Source organism: Pteropus vampyrus, unplaced genomic scaffold, assembly GCF_000151845.1.
Source record: "Pteropus vampyrus isolate Shadow unplaced genomic scaffold, Pvam_2.0 Scaffold140, whole genome shotgun sequence".
In the NCBI taxonomy this organism is placed as follows: Eukaryota; Metazoa; Chordata; class Mammalia; order Chiroptera; family Pteropodidae; genus Pteropus; species Pteropus vampyrus.
In genome coordinates this window covers 5,177,583-5,196,647 of record NW_011888921.1, presented here as the reverse complement: position 1 = coordinate 5,196,647, position 19,065 = coordinate 5,177,583, and the positions used below count along the sequence as shown (strand labels likewise).

The 19,065-nt window shown below is 51.9% G+C and overlaps 2 protein-coding genes across 7 annotated transcripts in view; both read right to left on the bottom strand.

Annotated features, from left to right (window-relative positions):
* Positions 1-11,077, bottom strand: part of KCNH3 (potassium voltage-gated channel subfamily H member 3) — a 17,807-nt gene extending 6,730 nt beyond the window's left edge. For 2 of the 3 annotated variants that reach the window (XM_011368284.2, XM_023535455.1), the window contains exons 1-10: positions 10,228-11,077; positions 8,517-8,750; positions 7,911-8,045; positions 6,839-6,972; positions 6,148-6,391; positions 5,623-5,780; positions 5,331-5,538; positions 1,108-1,380; positions 607-806; positions 34-283 (exon numbers count right to left, since the gene is read on the bottom strand). In XM_011368284.2, coding sequence (XP_011366586.1) covers positions 34-283; positions 607-806; positions 1,108-1,380; positions 5,331-5,538; positions 5,623-5,780; positions 6,148-6,391; positions 6,839-6,972; positions 7,911-8,045; positions 8,517-8,750; positions 10,228-10,303 — 1,912 coding nt within the window. In that variant the 5' untranslated portion in view covers positions 10,304-11,077. Of the gene's footprint in view, positions 1-33; positions 284-606; positions 807-1,107; positions 1,381-5,330; positions 5,539-5,622; positions 5,781-6,147; positions 6,392-6,838; positions 6,973-7,910; positions 8,046-8,516; positions 8,751-9,652; positions 10,111-10,227 lie in introns of all 3 variants that reach the window. The other variant, XM_023535454.1, reaches the window with a different exon arrangement.
* Positions 11,078-17,754: 6,677 nt separating this feature from the next.
* Positions 17,755-19,065, bottom strand: part of SPATS2 (spermatogenesis associated serine rich 2) — a 91,228-nt gene continuing 89,917 nt past the window's right edge. For all 4 annotated transcript variants that reach the window (XM_023535446.1, XM_011368279.2, XM_023535447.1 and 1 more), the window contains one exon: positions 17,755-18,988. In XM_023535446.1, the coding sequence (XP_023391214.1) occupies positions 18,677-18,988 (312 nt within the window). In that variant the 3' untranslated portion in view covers positions 17,755-18,676. The remainder of the gene's footprint in view (positions 18,989-19,065) is intronic.

Sequence of the window (19,065 nt, the reverse complement as noted above, 5' to 3'; positions counted from 1 at the left end):
AGCCCCTGAACCCTCTCTCCCATCCTCACAAACCTAGGATGGCAAGCACGGTGCCGCCCTTGAGCACCTCCATGGAGCCGGAGCAGACGAAGTAGAGGGCCTGGAGAGCATCGCCTTGGTGGATGAGGTACTCGCCGGGTGTGCAGAAGGCAGGCCGCAGGGCCAGGGACAGGGCCCGCAGACAGCCACGGCTCGCTGCCTCAAACAGGGGCAGCTGCAGGACCTCCTTGTGCAGATGCATGGCAATATCTGCACGAAGTTCATCTGGGAGGCTCTGCAGCAGCTGCAGGTGGAAGGAGTAGGGTTGGGGTGGCAGAAAGGAGGCAGCCTCCAGCCAGCCCCACAGGTTCCAATCAGTGAGAGGGTTCTCTTTTTCTCTCTCAATCACTTTACCCCCTCTATGAGCACCTCCTCTAGACCTAACAAAGATGGAAAGGGGCCTTCGAGCCCTCTGTTCCATGCTGCTGTCTCCCCAGGAGAGAGCAGAGGCAGAAAGGCCAGAATTCTGCATTCCTTGCCCCCTAGCCCACTTCTGAGAATTTTAGGCCAAGTGCACACCCCTGAGGGAGCCAAGGCTGGAAGGACCAGTCCGGGAGTCCCGCGTACCTCTGTGGTGTCGATACCGTTGTTCACGGCCCAGGTCGCCTGGAAGTACTCGAGCATACGCTGCTTGAGGGGCTTGGGGATGCGGTGGATGCGGATGTAGTCTCGCAGGTCGCGGGTGCGGCTGTGGTACAGAAAGCGGCGGGCGTACATGCGCTGGATGATGGCCGTCACGTTCCCAAACACCACCGCGTGCATCAGGGCTGGGGAGGGTGGTGAGAGGGGGTCACCTCCAGGACTGGCCTGGCCCAGCCTGACACCGTGCTGGACATCTCTGTCCTAATCCCGCATCTCCCACCCGCTCCTAGGCAAGGCGCATGCGCCACTGTGTGGTATGGAGTCCTGCAGCCAAGTGGGCACTCCCGGCCCTGGCCTCGAGTTCCTTGGGCTCCCTAAAGCAGAAGAACCTCTGGGAAGAACCTTGGGACCCTGGGAGAGGTAGGGAGGGAGGGGCCGCCTGGGGCCAGAAGTCTGGGAGTGAGTCCAGAGAGTGGCAGGCCTCACCACCGATGAGCATGGTGCAGATGGAGAAGATCTTTTCGGTGTCCGTGTTGGCGGACACATTGCCGAAGCCCACGCTGGTGAGGCTGCTGAGTGCGAAGTAGAGGGAGGTGATGTAGGCGCTGCGCAGCGAGGGGCCGCCCAGGAGCTCCAGCGCCGTCCTGTTGGCATCACTGCTACAGTTGTCACTCTGGCCAGAGCTGTTCCCTACATCTGGGCTCTGGCCCACCAGGTAGTAGGGGGTCTCCAGTCGGCGCGCCAACTCCTGCAGCCAGCCTGAGGAGGAGGCGGGTGGGCCTGAGTCAGCAGGACAGCACTGCCACGCTGTGGGTGCAGGTGTGCCTGCTGGTACCCCTGGGGTAGGGGGCATGTGGATACAAATCTAACCCCATGGCTTCCCACCACTTTCCTTCTATGCAAGCCCAGCACTCCTCGTTCCACCCCCTCAGCCCTCAGCAAGAGAAGCACATGAAGATCAGGCTGAGGCTGTCATCTTCCCAGCCAGCATCGACTGGTGCTGAGGATGAAGGAGCACTGTGCCCTCTTCCCCTCAGCTGGCACTAATCCCAATCGTCCCCAGGGCTGGATGGGTGAGGCCACCTCCTTTGCCTTGTCCACCCAGGCTCCTCTTGCTCTTTCTCTGAGCTCGCCTGCTCCAGAAAGCTGCCTCCCATTCAATCTCTTCCTTCCCTACAATCACCCAGCCTCACACAGGTTCTCAAGCACAGCAGCATGGACATGCACATACACACCATCAAGGCTATATACATGCTCCGCACAGTTGAAAGCACAAGGATACACATATGTGAGCATTCTCAGATACACAGCCATAGCCACTCAAACAGAAAAGACCTGTGCACACTTTGGAGATAAATAAGGATACACAGGTGCTTTTTTCAATGGCACCCAGGTTAGGGAGGGAACACACTTGCATGTACATAAGCACACAGGTGAGGACACTCAAAGGCCACAGATGGGCAGGCACCTGTGCACATAGAGAGGTCCTCAGCACACATGCAGACACAGCCAGCCTGGGCCTCCAGTGGAGGCCAAAGATCAGCCCAGTCTCCCCATTAACCCCACATTCTCTGGGCTGGCCTTGGCAGAAGGCAGGGCTGTGAACTGGGGTCTCTCAGGATCCCATGGCTGCCTGCAGCCACTCTGAGTCTAGCTGGAGGGTTATGGGCATCATAGGATGTTAGATGGGGGTTCCCAGGGCCTGCAGAGGTCCCAGGGGTCAGAGCAGAGCTGGGGGCCATGGGGAGCAAGGGAGTGAGGGCATATTGGCTGATATAGAATGGAGATGCAGAGGGTAAGTACTGAGAGTGGGCTTAGGATCACAGGCTGCAGTGAGACCCCTTCTCTACATTCACTCTCCCCTTCCCACCTCGACACATCTTAGCCTCTTTGCTCCACATTCTCCCCAACACCTTGCATATGCTGTCCCCTGAGATCCAGACTCCCCTTCTCTCACCCACGCATTTATTCAGCAACCTGATGTATATGGACCAAAAACTGGGAGAACCTACAGGAGCTTACTGCAGGGTAGAAGTTACATTTCAGAGGTAAATAAGGCTCAAGTGCCACATGATGAGGCTCAAACCAACATGCTATAAGGATAGGGCTAGAAGGCTTCCTGGAAGAGGGGATATCTGTGCTTGGTCTCAGAGGATGGATAGAGTTTTGATACAAACTGAGAGGAGTCATTCCTGATTTAGAAAAAGGCATGAGCCAAACCTTGAGATAAAAACACGTACAGGCAAGCAGCTCTGCTTAGCTAGAATGGAGGTACACACTGGGACATCAAATTCCAGGCTAAGGAATCTGGGGGGCTGTGATAAGGCCCAAGCCAAGGTAAGGATTCCTCCCTCTTGTTACTTGAGGTATTCTGTGAGAATGCAGGGGAATATGCAAAACTTCTCGGTCATTAGTTAATTGGGCCAGAGGTGAAGCCAGTTGCCTGGTGAGGTTTGCAGAAAGCAGGAGGATAAAGAGAGGGTGGCAGAGGGACCTCTCCTCTCTGTGTTGGGCTGGGGCAGTAGCTACTCCTGCCCCAGGAGCTGGTGGTGGGATGGTGCCTGTATGTGGAGAGGGTCAGGCTGGCAGAAGCTGTTCTAGAGGCTGGCGTCTTTCATACCGTGAAATGCCCTTAGCAATTTTCCTCAATATTTAGCACAAGCTTTTGAAAATCCAGCCCATCTCCACTGGGCTCATGGAAATCTGGGGCAGGAACTGTGTCCACACCATGGGCAGCGGAGCAGGGGAACCCAGACAAGGAAACCATGAGAAGGTCCCTTCCACAGACAGAGCCAGGCCACCTACAGACATCCTTCCACAGCCAGACTTTGGGAGGTCTGGGTGTGGCTCCGACCCAGGTGGAAAGCTAGTTTCCCTGGAGAAAGAACAGGCAGATGATGATGTGAAGAATTTGGAAACTCTTCAAATGTGAACTAGTACCAGACCCAAATAAAACAAAAGCACTCTGGAACTTATGGTTCAAGGGTGCAAAAATTACCACGTATATCTGCAAAATAGTCAGCCGGCCCCCCGGATCCCCATGGTCTTTATGTGGGGCCCAGAGCCCTCTGGGAGCCAAAAGTGTTCTTAATGTCAGCTCCGCAGCCCCTGTGAAGTGGCCAGAACAAAGGAGCCACATAGACTCCTGTTTTAGGGCAGGGGGACTGAGCCGGGAATTTGGTGTCTTGGCTCACTTTTAGGTCAGAGGTTTATGTCACTATTATCCATCTCTTGGCCCTCTGACTGTGTTTGCTGGGTGGCCATCTGATCCCAAGAGCAGCCTCCACCGCAGCTTCCCTCTCGGAAGGGTAAGCACCAAGGAGCTGACACTGCCTGGAACATCTGTGTGCATGGCAACTAGAGCACTTGGGAACTCTCCAGGTGGGCCCTCTGGGCCACACACCGGTCTCTGTGGGCTTGGCAAAGGAGCGATCATTCACGGGAGCCTCCTCATCCCTAAGAACTGATTAGAGAGGCTTTCTTAGGCCTACCTGGACCCCGCCAAGGAGCGGGAAGTCATAAGAGGCCATCTGAGCAGCTGGTCTCTTGCCCACTGACTGGAAATACATGCTAAAAGCCAGCTACCAGGCAGTTACCAGAGGGCTGGAGAGCCTAGGAGGAGGAAGGTGTGCTAAATTTTGGAGCTGCGAGTATGGAGAGTTAGAAATGGTTGAAATAAAATGGTTTCGAGTTAGAGAGAGGAAGGATGGAAGCTGAGATATTCACACAGGAATCCAGTGGAATCACCAAGGGAGAACAAGGTGAGCGGGGAGGAAAGATCAGAGGAAAGCTTGGAACTGGGAGGGGCTGGGGCAGGAGGAGGCCCAGGCCAGGGCAGAGAGGCAGAACATTTTGAAGGAGTGTGGTTAGCAGGGTCAGGTGCTACAGGGAGTTTAAGGGGACAAGGGTTTGGCCCAAGAAGGTCACTGTAACTTTCTGGGTGACATTTTAAGATGAGAGGGGGAGGTGGAAGCCCTCCTAGCAGTTGTTAAGATATGAGTGGGAAGTAAGCAGAGGGAGGAGTTGTGAAAGTGGAGGTGAAATGAAGGAGAGTGAAGATACTGATGCAACTGAAAAAGGCTGCATTTTAGTCTGGAGGAGGGCTCCGAAGCACCTGAGAGAGATGCAGCCTGGAGACAAGAGCGGGGAAGGGGCCTTAGGAGCCAAGGTGGTGGGGAATGCGCTTAGAGAGGGTGGTGAGAAAGTGCCAGGCTTCAGAGCAACCCAGGAGGGCAGTGGCTTCCTGTGCAACCTTCTCCTGAGAGGGGCGGGGTTCTCAGCTGGGCAGGGGCTCAAAAAATTGACAAAAGTTTGGCCACAGGAGTTTTGGCCACAAAAGTTTGGTCCCATGAATGGGTTAATAGGACTCCCCTAGGCAGTCCACCATGCTTTCTCCATAATGCCTGGCTGCTGGAGAACAGGCCTGCGGTGAGGTGGTGGCTCTGTCACACACCTGCGCACACACACAGACACACTCACAGACACACACACCAGCCCCACATTCTTCTCACAAACTCAGGTCTACTTGCACAGATGTTCCTGTGATACACGCATAGGCGCACACACATACCTGACACTGTATCAGTTCACAAACATACCCTGACAGACACACGCTTGCACTCACATTTCCCTGACACAAGCACATTCGAGTAGACACACTCCTCAGCAGGTATGTACGCACACTCCCTTCCCCAGGGAGCTTCCAGTACCGATCTCAGGTAGCTCGGATGCGCTGCTCTCAATTTCCTGCTGGCCAATGTAGAACCAGATGCAGGCCACCCAGTGGGCCAACAGGGCAAACACAGCCATGAGCAGGGTCAGCACCACCGCACTGTACTGCGAGTAGCGATCCAGCCGGGGGAGCAGGCGCAGCAGGCGCAGCAGGCGCACAGTCTTCAGTAGGTGGGCCCCGAAGTACTGAGGCAAGGGAGAGAGGGTGGTCACCCCTGGGCCAGCGTCAGCCGCCCCACCCCAAAGCCCACCCTGCCCAGCCACACTGACCACGTTGACTTTGAAGGCATGTAGCAGATCGAAGGGCAGGGCTGCGATGACGTCCAGCAGGAACCAGGTGGTAACATAGTGGAGGCAAATGGACTTGGGGGCAAACACCACCTGGCCCGACTTGGACACGAACGTGGTACGGAAATTCAGCACGATGTCTGCGGAACGTCCGGGTGGGAGTCGGCATGGGTGGGAGAGGAGCTGTTCTCTACTGGGCACTTGCTCAGTATTTGACACTGTCCTGGGCCCTTGGCCTGCAGTAACTCTAAAAGGTGGATATTGCTATTCCTATTTGATGGAGGGAGATACTGAGGCTTGGAGAGGCAGCGACTAGCTCAGGGTCACATAACTCATTAGTGGTAGAGACACATTTGGAACCCAGGCCTGATTTCAAAGCCCACAGGTCACAAACAAGAGGAGGGCAAGGGGTACACTGGTGGGGCACTAGAGTCATGCAGATTATTCTCATCAAAGCCTGAGGGGCACCTGGCATGGGGTGGGGTGGGAGGCACAGAGGGCACCTACCAAGAATGAAGAGGACCTCCACAGCCAGGTCGCAGACGCTAGGAGGACCCCGGGCGGCGCTGGGCTCCCGAGCTGTGCTCACACACACGTTGTAGGGCACGGTGACGGCCACATAGAGAGTGGCAAGTAGAATGAAGCCGTCCCAAGTGGCCCTCAATGCCCCACAGTGCAGCAGGATGAATGGTGACTTCCGGATGGCGGCTACTTTGTACTCAGGCAAATTGGGCTTCTCCCCAAATACCCCCTTAGTAAGACAGGGCAGGTCCAGGCAGGGAGGATAGGAAATTGGTACAAGCTGAGTTTGGATGGGGTCCAGGACAGGCATCCACCTCCTTCCCCTCTCTACATTCTCAAAGCAACCTCTGATGTAGGCTTTAGAGTCCCCATGTTATAGATCAGAAGACTAAGGATCAGGGAGGTCAAGTGACAGCTGAAGTCACACAGCTGCTTAGGAGAGGAGCCAGGATTGAGCCAAAGCCCATCCGACCCCAGAGCTAAGACTCTCCTCTATCCCTTTGATGGATCAGGCATATGACAGTCCCTCTCTCAGTCACAACCCCCAAAGTGCTGGTAGGGCCTGTGCAGCCCCCTGGACATTCTGTGGTAGGCTCAGTTCCCACCTCTAACTCCTCACTCAGCCTGCCCTTATCCTGCCCCGACCCCCAGGCACACACCCTAGTGCTCAATCCACCTTATTGAGCTTGTGCTTGCCCTTGGGCTGCTTCTGCAGGTGCCCAGACAGGTGGTAGAGCACAGCCCGGCTCCGCCGGCGATTGGCATTGAAGCCTTTGGCTCCTGCCCGGCCATATCGGCGCCGGCCACCACCTGCAAAAGAAGAGGGGCCCATGAGGATGATGGCGAGAGAATCTTGGGTATGGGACACCAGTTGCGGGCTCATGGATGGGTCTGGCTCATTGCCTAGTCAACCTGTTTAGAGATGGGGGCTCTGGCATTCCTCACTTCCTAGGGTCACTGGCCACCCCCAGCAATGGGCAATCCTATGCGTGCTTATGGACACTACTCCCAGCATCTGCTTCCAGGAGAAGATTTAGACCAAAGCAAGGCAAGAGAAAATCTCCACAGGGAAAAGCCTGGGAATGGAGGGGAGAGGTGGTTCCCAGGGGTTGGGGAAGTGCAGAGTGAGCAGAAAGCCATCAGGCAGAGTCGCAGGAGCTCAGAGAAGGAGCCCAGGGTCCAACTACAGGGACCACTGAGGACTTACATTGTGGAGAGGCCTACCTGGGCCTGGGGGTGGGGGAGTGGAGAATGGAGAGTACCCAGCATCCCCAAGCGGCAAAGAGGCCTTGGAGCAGGTTCAGATAACAGCTTGGTGAGCTGTCCAAGGACCTTTCCCAGCCTTGGGAGGATACGAGAGGGGTTGGGTGCCAAAAACTTAAAAGAGGGCTTTGGCTAGGACTTCCCAGTCAGGTTTTCGTGAGGAAAAGGCACGGGGGTTGGGGGGTGGCCGTGCTCCGTCTCACTAATTGGTCAGAAAATGGAACTTCACAGGCACTAGTGGAGTTTGTTTGCTTTCAGTTTATTAGTAAAGTTGACTTCAAAACTCCCACTGTGTCTCCACCTGCCTATGTGGAAACAAGCTTTCCATACCCGGGCATGTGGAGAGGAGAGCAAGCAGCACAAGTCTCTCAGCAACAGAGTAGGAGTCAAGAAGTGTGAGTGGATGAGGGGACCCACAAGCTCAGGCCTCAGGTGCTCAACACCCCAGTCACAGCAGCTAAATCAAAGCCCTCACCAACACCCACCTGTCTCCTTCCATTTCTCGGGGCCCCCTCGGTTCTTGGTGTCACTGATGTCCTTGTGAGAGACCAGGAAGAGGGCCACCTCCCCTTTCTCATTCTTGATGGGTATCACATCCAGGAGACACCAGAATGGGAGCCCTGGGCACAAAGACAAACTCAGCCTAGCTCCCATTCTCACACTGCCCAAGGAGACAGAGGCACCAACGACACCCCTGGCTGAGATACAAGTAGAATTCTGGGAGAGGAGCAGCAGCTCACTCCACTTAGAACAGGGCTTGATGAAACAGGGCAGAGGAAGGCAAGGGAGAGCAGGGATGACTATCAGATATGTGTGTCCATAGATCTGTCTTGCTGACATGGGGACATTTTCCTGCTGGGGTAAAAAACTCAAGATGGGAAACTGAGTGGAGGCTGAGGCTGGGATAAGGATAAAAGAGAAGAGAGCCAGGGACAGGGGTGGGGTGGAGGAAGAGGAGGTGGGATGTGGGAAAGTGGAATGAGATGGGAAGATGGAAAAGATGATAATGGAAAGGAGGGACAAAGGACGGGATGGGTGCCAGGCTGAGGGAGACTAAGGAGGTAAGGCCAGCCGGCCAGGCGGCCCCTCACCACTCTTCCGGTATAGGATCAGCTCTGCCTTGAACTCCTTGTGCTCATCAAGGGCTTTGCGGATTTGCTGGCGTACAAGCTCACTGGTGTCTGGCCCATAGAGGAAGGAGCAGGCACAGCCTCGCTGCATGACCTCAGCCCGGGAGAAACCCGTGAGGTCACAGAAGCCATCAGAGCAGTAGACCACAGGAAAGAGCCCCGCCACCTGTGCGTTGCCCAGCACGAAGTTACTGTCTGCAAGAGAGCACCTCTCAGAGTAGGCATGGGGTACAGAGGCCCAGAATCCATCACCCCTCCTTTCTCAAAAGCCTGCGACCAAAGGTAGGCTTTACAAAACCCAGGAGTCCTGTGTGAGTGTGTATGTGTATGTGCGTGTGCGTGTTTGGGGGAGACATAGACAGACTTAGGGCAGAGCTGCTTATGAGCAGGAATGAGTGTGTCACCTGTGTCAGTACCCCACTCCTAGTAGTATGCGTATGAGTGCATTTAAGAATCGGCAGTTGTGAACACTGAGATTGGTGAACGCAGCCCTGTGTGGGCATTATGCCCTCTGTAGTGTGTCCTGAGCAGCTTGGGATAAGGGGCAGGTTTGGGAATGCCCAAAGGAGTACTGCACCACCAGCTCTAGGCCAGTTTCAGCCCTAACCCTACCTTTGCCAGGCTCACTCACCAGCCAGGTACCCAAGTTGGCTGTCTGGCTCCTCCCACTGTGACCCACCTGGACTGGGAGGCAGTCCAGGCCATCATCCATTCTGCACTCTCTGTTTGAGCCCCAGCTGGGTGACCTGGCTCAGGAATTAGTGAATGTCATTGAGAATGGGGGTGTTAGAATGGTAGCTGAATACCATAGCCTGGAGCCAGGAATGTATTGGGGAGTGGGGGGGGGGGCGCTGAATCAGCAGGCTGCAGGAGCCAAGCACACAGCAAAGCAGATGGAGAAGCCTGTGTGTTTGTGTGGTGAGGTGGGGGTGGGGGTATCAGTGATGGATTCCCACCCGATTCCTATCAAGAGACAGAGACCATGAAGGTCGCTAGGCAGAGGGCTGGGAAGCCTCACTGGGGGGCGATTGTGAGGGAAGAGGAAGGGGGAAGGGGCTTTTCACGACTTTCCCGGTGCTCAGGGACTGGGAACTCACAATCCAGAAGCTCTGGTCTCCTTCTCCAAACTTCCCCAGTCTTGGTGGGCGTCCCCAAACCTATTTTTTTAGGAACTAGCGGACTCCGTACGTGGGTTTAGGTTGGTGGGTTCAGGCGGTGAGGTGAACTTGACCAAACGGTGCGCCCCTAGGTCCCGCCTACTCTATCTCCGTTTTAAAATCTCTTCTAAATCTGTTTTTTGAGCCCTCAAGGCGGTTCCTGAGCACCGCGCCCCCGCCTCATCCCCCAGTCCACCAGTTCCAGGGTGGTCGGTGGGATAGCGCCAGACTCAGGGATAGGATGGGTCCGGGTTCGCGCCCCAGCGAACAGACGGCATTCCAGGCCCCAAACTCGGAGACTTCAAGCCGTTTCGCCGGGCCTGGGACAGTGTTGACTCCGAACTTTTGTGTGAAACGGCTTCTGGAAGGAGACGGTGGTCCCAGCTAATAGCGGGGATCTGGGGGAAGGAGGGAAGGTGAGAGCAGGAGGGCGGCAGGCTGAGATGTGGGGTGCAAGACCCGCAGGAACCCTGGAAAGGAACGGCTAGTCCGGGAGAGTCGAGGGTCAGACTCACGCGTGCCGTCGAAGCGCGTGGCGATGGTGTCCAGGAAGGTGTTCTGAGGCGCCAGGAGTCCCCGCATGGCCGGCATTTTAGGCGGCCGTGGCCGCCCGCCCCATCCCTCCGGGGCGCGGGGACTCAGCGCCGGGGGAGGGAGCCCTACTCGGCCTCCCTCCTCCGGGCCCCGCGCCCCCTAGCGCAGCCGTCGGGGGGCAATGCCCACCCCCGGCTTGCAGGCCCCTCCAGCCGTCCGCGCGTTTGGAGGCGTCCCGGCCGTCGGGGCCCGGAGCATCGCGCGCGGCCCCTCGCTCTCCGGCCGCCCACGAATCCTGGGCTCCCGGCTCCGCGCCGGCTGCGCTCTAAGCACCTTGAGCTCGCGGCGGCGGTGACTGCGGCTCCCGTTTCTGCTGCAGGTCTGCTCCCGCTCGAGCTCGGCTGAGCGCCGGGTCCCCGCAGCTTTCTCCGTCTGTCGGGGAGAAGCGGCAGCCTCCCTCTCTCCAGCGCCCGCCGCCTGCACCGGGGTAACCATGGAGACCGGGCACACCCAGGCAGGGCCGCCTCCTTAAAGGGACAGGCCTCCCACCGAGGGATCTCCCTCCCCTAGGGACCTCGGTGGGGGTAGGGAGGCGGCGGCCCTCCTACTCCTGCCACTCGAGCCGCCCAAAGCCACCCCCTCGGAGAACCACTGACGAGCGCCTGGTCCTGCTCGGGCTACTCAGTCGCAGGGATGAGGCGTCTTTCCCTGCAGCTGGGGGTTCTCAGAGAGCCTCGCTGCCTGTCTTCCCCAGGAGGGACCTGAGGAGAGCTCGGGGGAGGCGGGGTGTGTTTTAGACTAAAATTTAGAGGATGCGTTCCTGGAGGAAAATGTAATGGGAAAGGGAGCTGGGCAACTAGTGGAGGTAGTGAAGGCCCGGCAGTTGGCGGAGGTCGGGGCCCTTGAGGGGCGCCAACTGTACAGGAGAAATATAAAAGGAGATTTGGGGAGGGGCGGTCTGAACATAGCTTCTGGGCATCTAAGCCTTTCTCAACCTCAACTCGACCTCTGGAAAATGCATCGAGGAGAAGCCGCTGCTGGCAGGAGCTGGCAGGGAATTAGAGGGTTCAGACTCTCCTCGTGTGTGCCCCGGGGGTGTAAAGAGAGTGTGTGTGTGTGGGGGGGGGGGAGCTAGATCCTATGTCTCGTCCCTAAATTTTTATGTCTATTATTCGTCACCTTTTGCAGCTCCCCGGGTGCGCTAAAGGGTCAGGTTGCAAATACAGGGGACAGGTAGACGTCAGACTTGGAAGAACTTCCCAATCTTGTGCGCGTAGATATCGGCGAGCGGGGAGGGAGGAGGACCCAGCCTCCTCGCTCTCCGCCCGCTTTCGGTCCTCAAGAATTCCGCTCTGAGCTGAAGGGGGAGCTGCCGGGGGGAGACGGGGTGAGGTGGCTGAAGGGCCCTCCTCCGGTGAGTGGGTGGGGAGGAGGGGCGGGGCAGGCGGAGAGGAGCCGGGCGCAAGGGGCGGTCTCCTGCCCGTCTCCGGTGCTGCGTCGATGCTCCCAGCCTGGCGCTGTAGCGCCGCTCCTCCTCCCTCCCACGGTTTGTGGCGAGCGCGGCTACCGCCCGCGCCCAGAGAAGCCGCTGGGGCCAAAACAGCAATTTGTTCCCAAACGAGTGAAGCAGGAGGCTCAGCACCCCCACCCCTCTAGGAAACACATCATAGTCACCAGCATCGGAAAGGAGTGTCCCCTGCTCCACCTACCCTTTATCCGAGATGAGGGCCAAAGCCCAGACACCTGTATTAAAATTAGTTGGCGCTTTGGAAGGAAAAGGAAGCATCCTCTTCCCGCAGTTCTCTGAATCCTGGAATCTCACTGCCAGGAAGAATGAGCCTACGAAGTCTGTAGATCAGGTTCTCCACCTCCACCCCCAACCCCGCAGAGGCCTGGGCTGCAAAGTAACCTCGCCCCTACCCGCTCATCTATGCCCCTCCGGGAGACATTTAGGCATTCTAATGAGGAGACGCTGTTATTTGGGAGTCAGCTCAATTTGAAGACAGGTTGAGGCCATGGTTGATAGCACCAGTGCCATCAACTTGGGAAACAGATTACCTAGGTCTGATTATAGCTCTGCCACTTGCCGTGTGATTTCCCTCCTGGGGCTCAATTTTCTTACCTGTGAAATGGGGATAACTACTTCAGAGGGTTGTTAGGAGAATTAAAGGACCTAGAACAATGTGTGACATTTACATCATGTTAATGTTTATTATCTGATTTTGAATCTTACAGGAGCCCTGTGCAATAGGCAGGGTAGATGCTATTTACACTCGTTTCACAAATGTGGAAGCGGAGGTAGGGATATGTAGTTTTTACCAGCGTGGTTACCCTGAGCAAGTCTTTTTATCTCTATATCTTTACCTATTCCCTCAGGTCTTCCTGTCTTCTCCTTCCACCTCCTCCCCCCACCTCCAAATACAGGAAGGGGCAGGGACCTGGTTAGAGATAGGAAGATGGGGGTTGGGGAGGAGTTGATGTGAACAGAGCACTGGGAAGTCATGGAGCACTGACCTCCTCACTGTAATCTTTTCCTCTCCCCTTCTCTCAACTCATCAGCCACAGTGGGGAGTCACAGGGAGGGGAAGATTGAGGGAGAGCCCTGTTCAGAGCCATTGTCAACAAGAAGAAACTCAGGAGGCTGTTTTGGAGCTGCCGTGGGAGGCCTGTAGGAGTATTATCTACAAAAGGAACAAGGAGAGAAGGGAAGAGCAAAGTTAGGGGGATAAAAAACGCTCAAGGCACAAAAGATGAATAAAGCCCCTAGCCCCCAAACGGCAGGCATAGGCAGAGTCAGTCACAGTGGGTGAGAACAGGTGGCTGTCTAGGAACAGAGCCCAGGGGCCCCTCCCATCTCCTCCCCTCTTCCCACTCTCTCCACCCTCTTCTGGAGATTCCCAGGTGTTTGTTTCTCCAGCCTGGCTCTCTCAGCCAGTGTGGCCAGGCTCCGCTTCTAAGGCTGTGTTATGTGGTGGGAAAAATCTCAGGCTTTCACGTCAGACTCATTTGGGTTAGAATTCTAACTGCCACTGACCAACTGGGTGACCTTCAGCAGGGTGGGGCTGGGGTGGGTGTTAATCTCAGAGCATCAGTTCAGTTGTGAAATGAGCTTAGAAGTGATAGCCATCGTTGTTAAAGGGTCCCCTAAAAGCTTGCTCTGGCCTTGGGTGCTAGAACCATGGAAAATGAGTTCAGGATGAAGCCTCACAGAAGGTTCCTCTTCCCCTCTAAAATAAAATGTTTTGGAATACTTTGAGGCCTCCAGTACTTGGCTACCCCTTGTCTATGTAATTCTAGGCCATCCTTTTTCTTTTAGTGGATGATCCTAGCTAGAGTGTGAGTAAACCACAATAAACTTTGAATCAAGTGAATCCTGGGAGGTACATGGTTTTATAAACAGATAAACTGTTTTATGTCTCATAACTAGTAGTTGAGGAATCAGGTCTGAACCAAGATTTGACTAGGTTAATAGCAATTTGCTACTGTGCCATACTGCTGGGGTGCTTTGTTCTGTTCTTTGGTAAACAGCTTATGGAAAGAGGGCAGCATGGTCATTTTGATGAGTGGTCGGATGACATTTAGTGAGTGCCCGCTGTGAACAGCAACTTGAACTTCATGCCTGGACTGCAGGCCCTGCCTACCAGAGGGCAGGCTACCACCATCCTGCCTGGAGCTGGCAAGGGAATGAATCTGAGAAATCTCCATCTCAGTCTGTGTTCTTGCAGCCCAGAAAATGGGTTTGTTTGAAATCAAGTTACAGAGAAAGCCTAACTGGGTTGTTGAAGAGAGACATAAAAAGGAGACCTGACTTTTCCCTGAGAAGTCAGAGTGGGCGGTATTTGTTCCTGCTGTTTTGACAGCAGTGAAGGGGCGGGCGGGCTGAAGAACAGTTGTGCTGGCGGTAGTGATGGTGGGTGAGTTTCCTCACCAGAAAAATCTCCTTCAGATAGTATTCCTCCTTAGTAAGGAGTAGCAACGTAGGTAATAGAACTCCTTCAGCACCTGTATGGAAATAACATTGCCTGGCTCTCCCTGGAAAACCCTGGCCTCCGCTTTACTCCTGCATGCTGCTAAACTGGTGGTGACTGTTTAGCCGGGTCAGTGCCATCAACGTCTGGTCTGCTCCATCCAGAGAGCTCAGAAACTGGGGACAGAGGTGTGTTTTGACAGGTACAAGAGGGGCACCATGCTGGGGGGATATGCACTCAGAGAAAAGCCACAAGATAAACAAGATGACTGAATTATTTTCTGGTTAATAAGGTCTTTCAAGTCTTTCATATACTTTTTAACAGGGCAGGAGAGACAGAAAAGCAAAGGAGCTATGGTGAATGTTCAACTTGTCACAGGTTAGTTGACACCGGGGTGTTGTTCTGCAGCACCTGGCCAGCTACTGCCTCTTACCCCCTCGATGAAATAGTTGCCACTGTCTCCATTTACAGTTCAGGAAGAGATTCAAAGATGTTATTTGCCCAAGGTTAGCCACTCACATAGCTACCAAACTGTTAAGCTAGAATTAAAATCCAAGTGTGTGTCTCAAAAGTCCAGGGTCTTTCCACTCTCCCACACTGCCTAGCCATGAGGCATGGCTTCCAAGAGTTTAAGGAAGGGCTAAGTGCTCTATTTCCTTTACCTGCAAAGTGGTTGAAAAATAGAGCTAGAATTATCGATATTTGCCTCTGAACTCAGCATAGTGCCTAGCATAGTAGGCGACTCAATGTTTGAAGGAAATAATGTGCTCAGGTGGCTAAAGCAACCAGAAGTCAAGCTTGAATAATTTTACAGAATGTTGTCTGGCTTCCAGCATTATCATCTGGTGCTCTGAACTGGTTAAAATAGTGACAAAATAACTCCTTGTATCAGTTGGTGGCCTCCACACTTGTACCATTTTGGACACCTGTTTCTTCCATGAAGTATGCTGCCATATGGATATAACCCTCACCAGGTAGAAGAAGGTGGGATGAATCCTATAAACCAGGCAAGACAAATCCTCATTTTGTTAGGTCAAGTGGCAGAATTTCCAGGGGCAATAAGTCATTACTCTACTGACCTCCAAAAGTATAGGTTAGTTAATTCACAGATTGATAACCATGCATCTGGCTTTTCCAGGTCACTCCAGCCTAAAATAACTTATCCTGTTTTCTCACACACATACATTCATACTCATAAGACCGTACCCTGTTTTGGGATTCTAAAACCAAAGTTCACCCTACCCTATCTATAAACTACTGAACAAATGCCTGATCACCCCTTGTATAGTTCTAGTTTAAACATAGGACCCAGCCCTTAAAGTGGCGCTTCGTCCATTTTACTCACAGAAGATAGGATGGCTCTTTTAGGCATCACAATTACTTTGTATTATTTTATCTGTATGTCTCAGTTGCCCCAACTAGTTTATCAGCCACTTGAAGGGCTGTATTTTAGTTATCTTTCTCTTTCCTTAGCTTCTAGCTCAACACTTCCAAATACTGTTGGTGAGAGTGTAAATCTATGCATCTTTTTAAGAGTACTTTGTCAATAACTATGTGATCCAGCAATTTCATTCCTAAGAATTTATCCTAAAGATATACTCTCACAAATGAAGAATGATATATGTTATTATGAGATGCTCATTTTGGCAATACTTATAGCAAAAAACTGAAAACCATCAGTAGGGACTGGTTAATCTAATTATAAATTTATCCAATGGGATCTATGTAGCTATAGAAAGAACAAGGTGTATTTATCTGTACTGACATGAGAAGAGGTCTAAGTGGTATAAATCCTTATGATATATGTGTGCTAGTAAGGAAAATCTCTGTATTTTTTACTTTCCATGATGTATTCTTTTATACCTTAAAAAAAAAAAAAAAAACCTTTTTAAAAAATGAATTAAAAAAAAGTGAATTTTAAGAATTTGCGTTAAGTAAGGGCCTAGTAGGTATCTGTTCATAATGAAGCCATGCTAATTTAAATGTTCTCTCTCAAGTGGCATGTAATTGCCAGAGCTAAACAACCTGAAGTTTCAAGTCCTATCTCTAGTAGGAAGGGGCAAGACATTGATTCCTAAGAGGAAATGGAAAGGGAAGGTAAAATGATGAGTAGCCAATGAGCGCTGCCTAGGGTTCAGAGCCTCCTTTCTCTTGGGAAGCCCATAACTATTATGGGGAGCAAGGAATGGGCTGCATAATTCAAACATTAAGATAAACCTAACTTCTCTTCATTTAAGAAAGACAAATGACAAATTTAGGAGCAGAGTATCTATGAGATCCTAAATGAATTGTTTTAGACATATTAATTAAAAGAATTGTAGAATTCATACAGTATGATCTCTTTTTATAAAAACAAGAAGTAAAAATCCATGTATATATGCATATACATGCCTTGAAAAAGGTCTACAAGGGTATATACCAAATAATTAATAGTCATTACCCCTGGGGAATAGAATTGGGAAGACAGAAGAACTTCACCTTTTTCCTTTTACGTTTCAGTATTGACATTTTAGATACTACTTTTGTTAATAAACAAAATGTAGAAAAATCTTCATAATTTTCAAACTTCTTATGGTCATAGAAAAAAACTCTCCAAATATTTTTCTATAAGGAGGTTTTAATTTTGACCTCAAGGCAGTTTTGACAAACAGGGGCTTCCCATCTATCTGGGTGATTAAAGAGTCTTGCCTAGATACAGAGATAGACCTCATAATCCTTCAAGGTTGCTTCAATCTCTAAATTTCCTATAAAGTGAGGTAAGCACCTAATCAGAAAAGCAGGGCTTTTTCCTGATACGCAGCAGGCTGATGGTGTTGTTGGACAAATTTCCAAAAATGAAGTGATGAGCCCTTTAGAATGGCTTCCCAGTGCTCGACTACTATTTTCATTACCAAGAATTTCTCTCTCCCTCTTTCTGTCTCCCCGCCGCCCCCCACTCCCTCCTTCCCTCCCTCAATCTGTTCAACCAACCTGAACCCTGGCAGCTCAGCCTCAGCCAAGGAGCCAGGGGAAACCCTGAGGCAGCTAAGTTCTGCACCACTGCCACTTACAGTCTGGGCTTCAGACTTGAGAGAACAAATGTTGGAGAAATAAATAGCTCTGCTGTTATTAAATCATAGATGCTGGGGGTGGGGGTAGGGTGGAGGGGTCTGGCACCAATGCCACCTGCTACATACTAGAGCTCAATTATACTGTTACATTCACTACTCCTGTCAAGGAACAGGCAATGGAGGAGAGGGGTGCTGGTATAACCTTTGGTTGTCTGAGAAAGCTGTTAGCAGCTGCGGTTTTTCTAAACTGGTGAGCTCTCTTTTGGAAAGTCACCATTCCTTAACCTATGACTCTTTCCCACAGGTACAGCTACATTTCCTCATCCTGGCTTTCACATTTTAATTTGCTTTTGAAGTTAAGTGCTGGACAAACGACTTAGGAATCATACCTTCATTTAAGCCCCAAATAAGCTGTCCGAGATACTTCTATCCCATGAGACCCAAAGAAAAACAGAAAATGAAATGAAGTCACTTGCTGCTAGGAAACAAATGTGGGAACATTTATGCAGTTGTTTTTATTTATTCAACTATAAAGACTGACTGTGGCGATTTTTTGATGGATACATCTTAGATTAACACTAATTATATTACTATAAATTTGGTTCAAGATCAGAATAAGATTCAGGAAAGAGGGAGAATAACAACAAAAATCTTCAAACACTGAAACAAAGAAACTTTTTCCCTTTTTTAAACTTTAATTAAATGCTACTTTCCCATAGATTTCCCTAGACTGGTTTGTAGTCTAAAGTAACAGGAAACAAGGCTTTGGGCACTGAAGAAACTGCAGGTTAAGTTATGGTGCCAAGCAGGAGGCTGGAACCCTGATCTGAGTGTCAGTCTTAGGCATGTTCCGGGAGGAGAGGCAGATTCTCAAATATTTCATAGTGTTCTTTTTCACCAATTAAATTTCTCTTTCTCTGGCTAATTCAGTACAGCACTCAATCCTCTCATTGCTTTTGGTTACACTGTTGTTTAGAAGGAAACTGCCAGGAATATGTGGCTTCTGCTCAGACTGGAAAGGCAACAGGACTAGCTCTGATATGTCTCCTCCTGAGAAGCTGAACAGTAGGAGGCTGCAGAGGAAGGCCTCTTTGGAAACTGAAAGGCCTGGTGCCACGGGAAGAACATTGCTTACCCTTGGGAAACCTGGTTACAGCTGCCTATGATTCCTGGTGGAAACGAACAATCAGAATCAATCCATATCATTGGGAAAGGCCGAGGGAAAAACAGGTTTGCCTCCAAAAATGGTAAAGAGGAAATGAGGAGAGAAGAAACCAAAAACATTTAGAATGGCATAAAAAGTGACACATGTAAACTTATTTTTGTTATTAAATCTAACTATAGGTTTTCTAAAGTCCAGATACCAAGTTGAATTGTATGGGATTGAGGAGAGAGGCCAACTGGAATTTCCCTCAAGAGTTCACAGCTTCAGAATGAGAGGTCCTGGGTTTGCGCTGGGGAAGCCCCTTCTTGAATGAGGGCTTGGGTGGGCTGGGCTCCATGCTGGCGCCAGTTCCATTGGTCCCTGCAGAGTGAGCCTGGCCCCATTCACTAGTGTTTCCTGGTACTTGTGGTGGCACACTCTGATACCTGGAACCAGATGAATACCATGAGCTATTTCTGTAACGACCCATACTGTCATGTCGCCCTTGGTTCGTGGGGTCACTGGACTTTTGGCCCTGTGGCCTGTAGCCTTGTCCTCCTCGTCTGTTCCCCGGCAATACCTAAGGATAAAAGAATACAATGTTCAAAGCACTCTGGCATTATGGTACCCTGCTCATTCCAGTTCGGTTTATAGGAG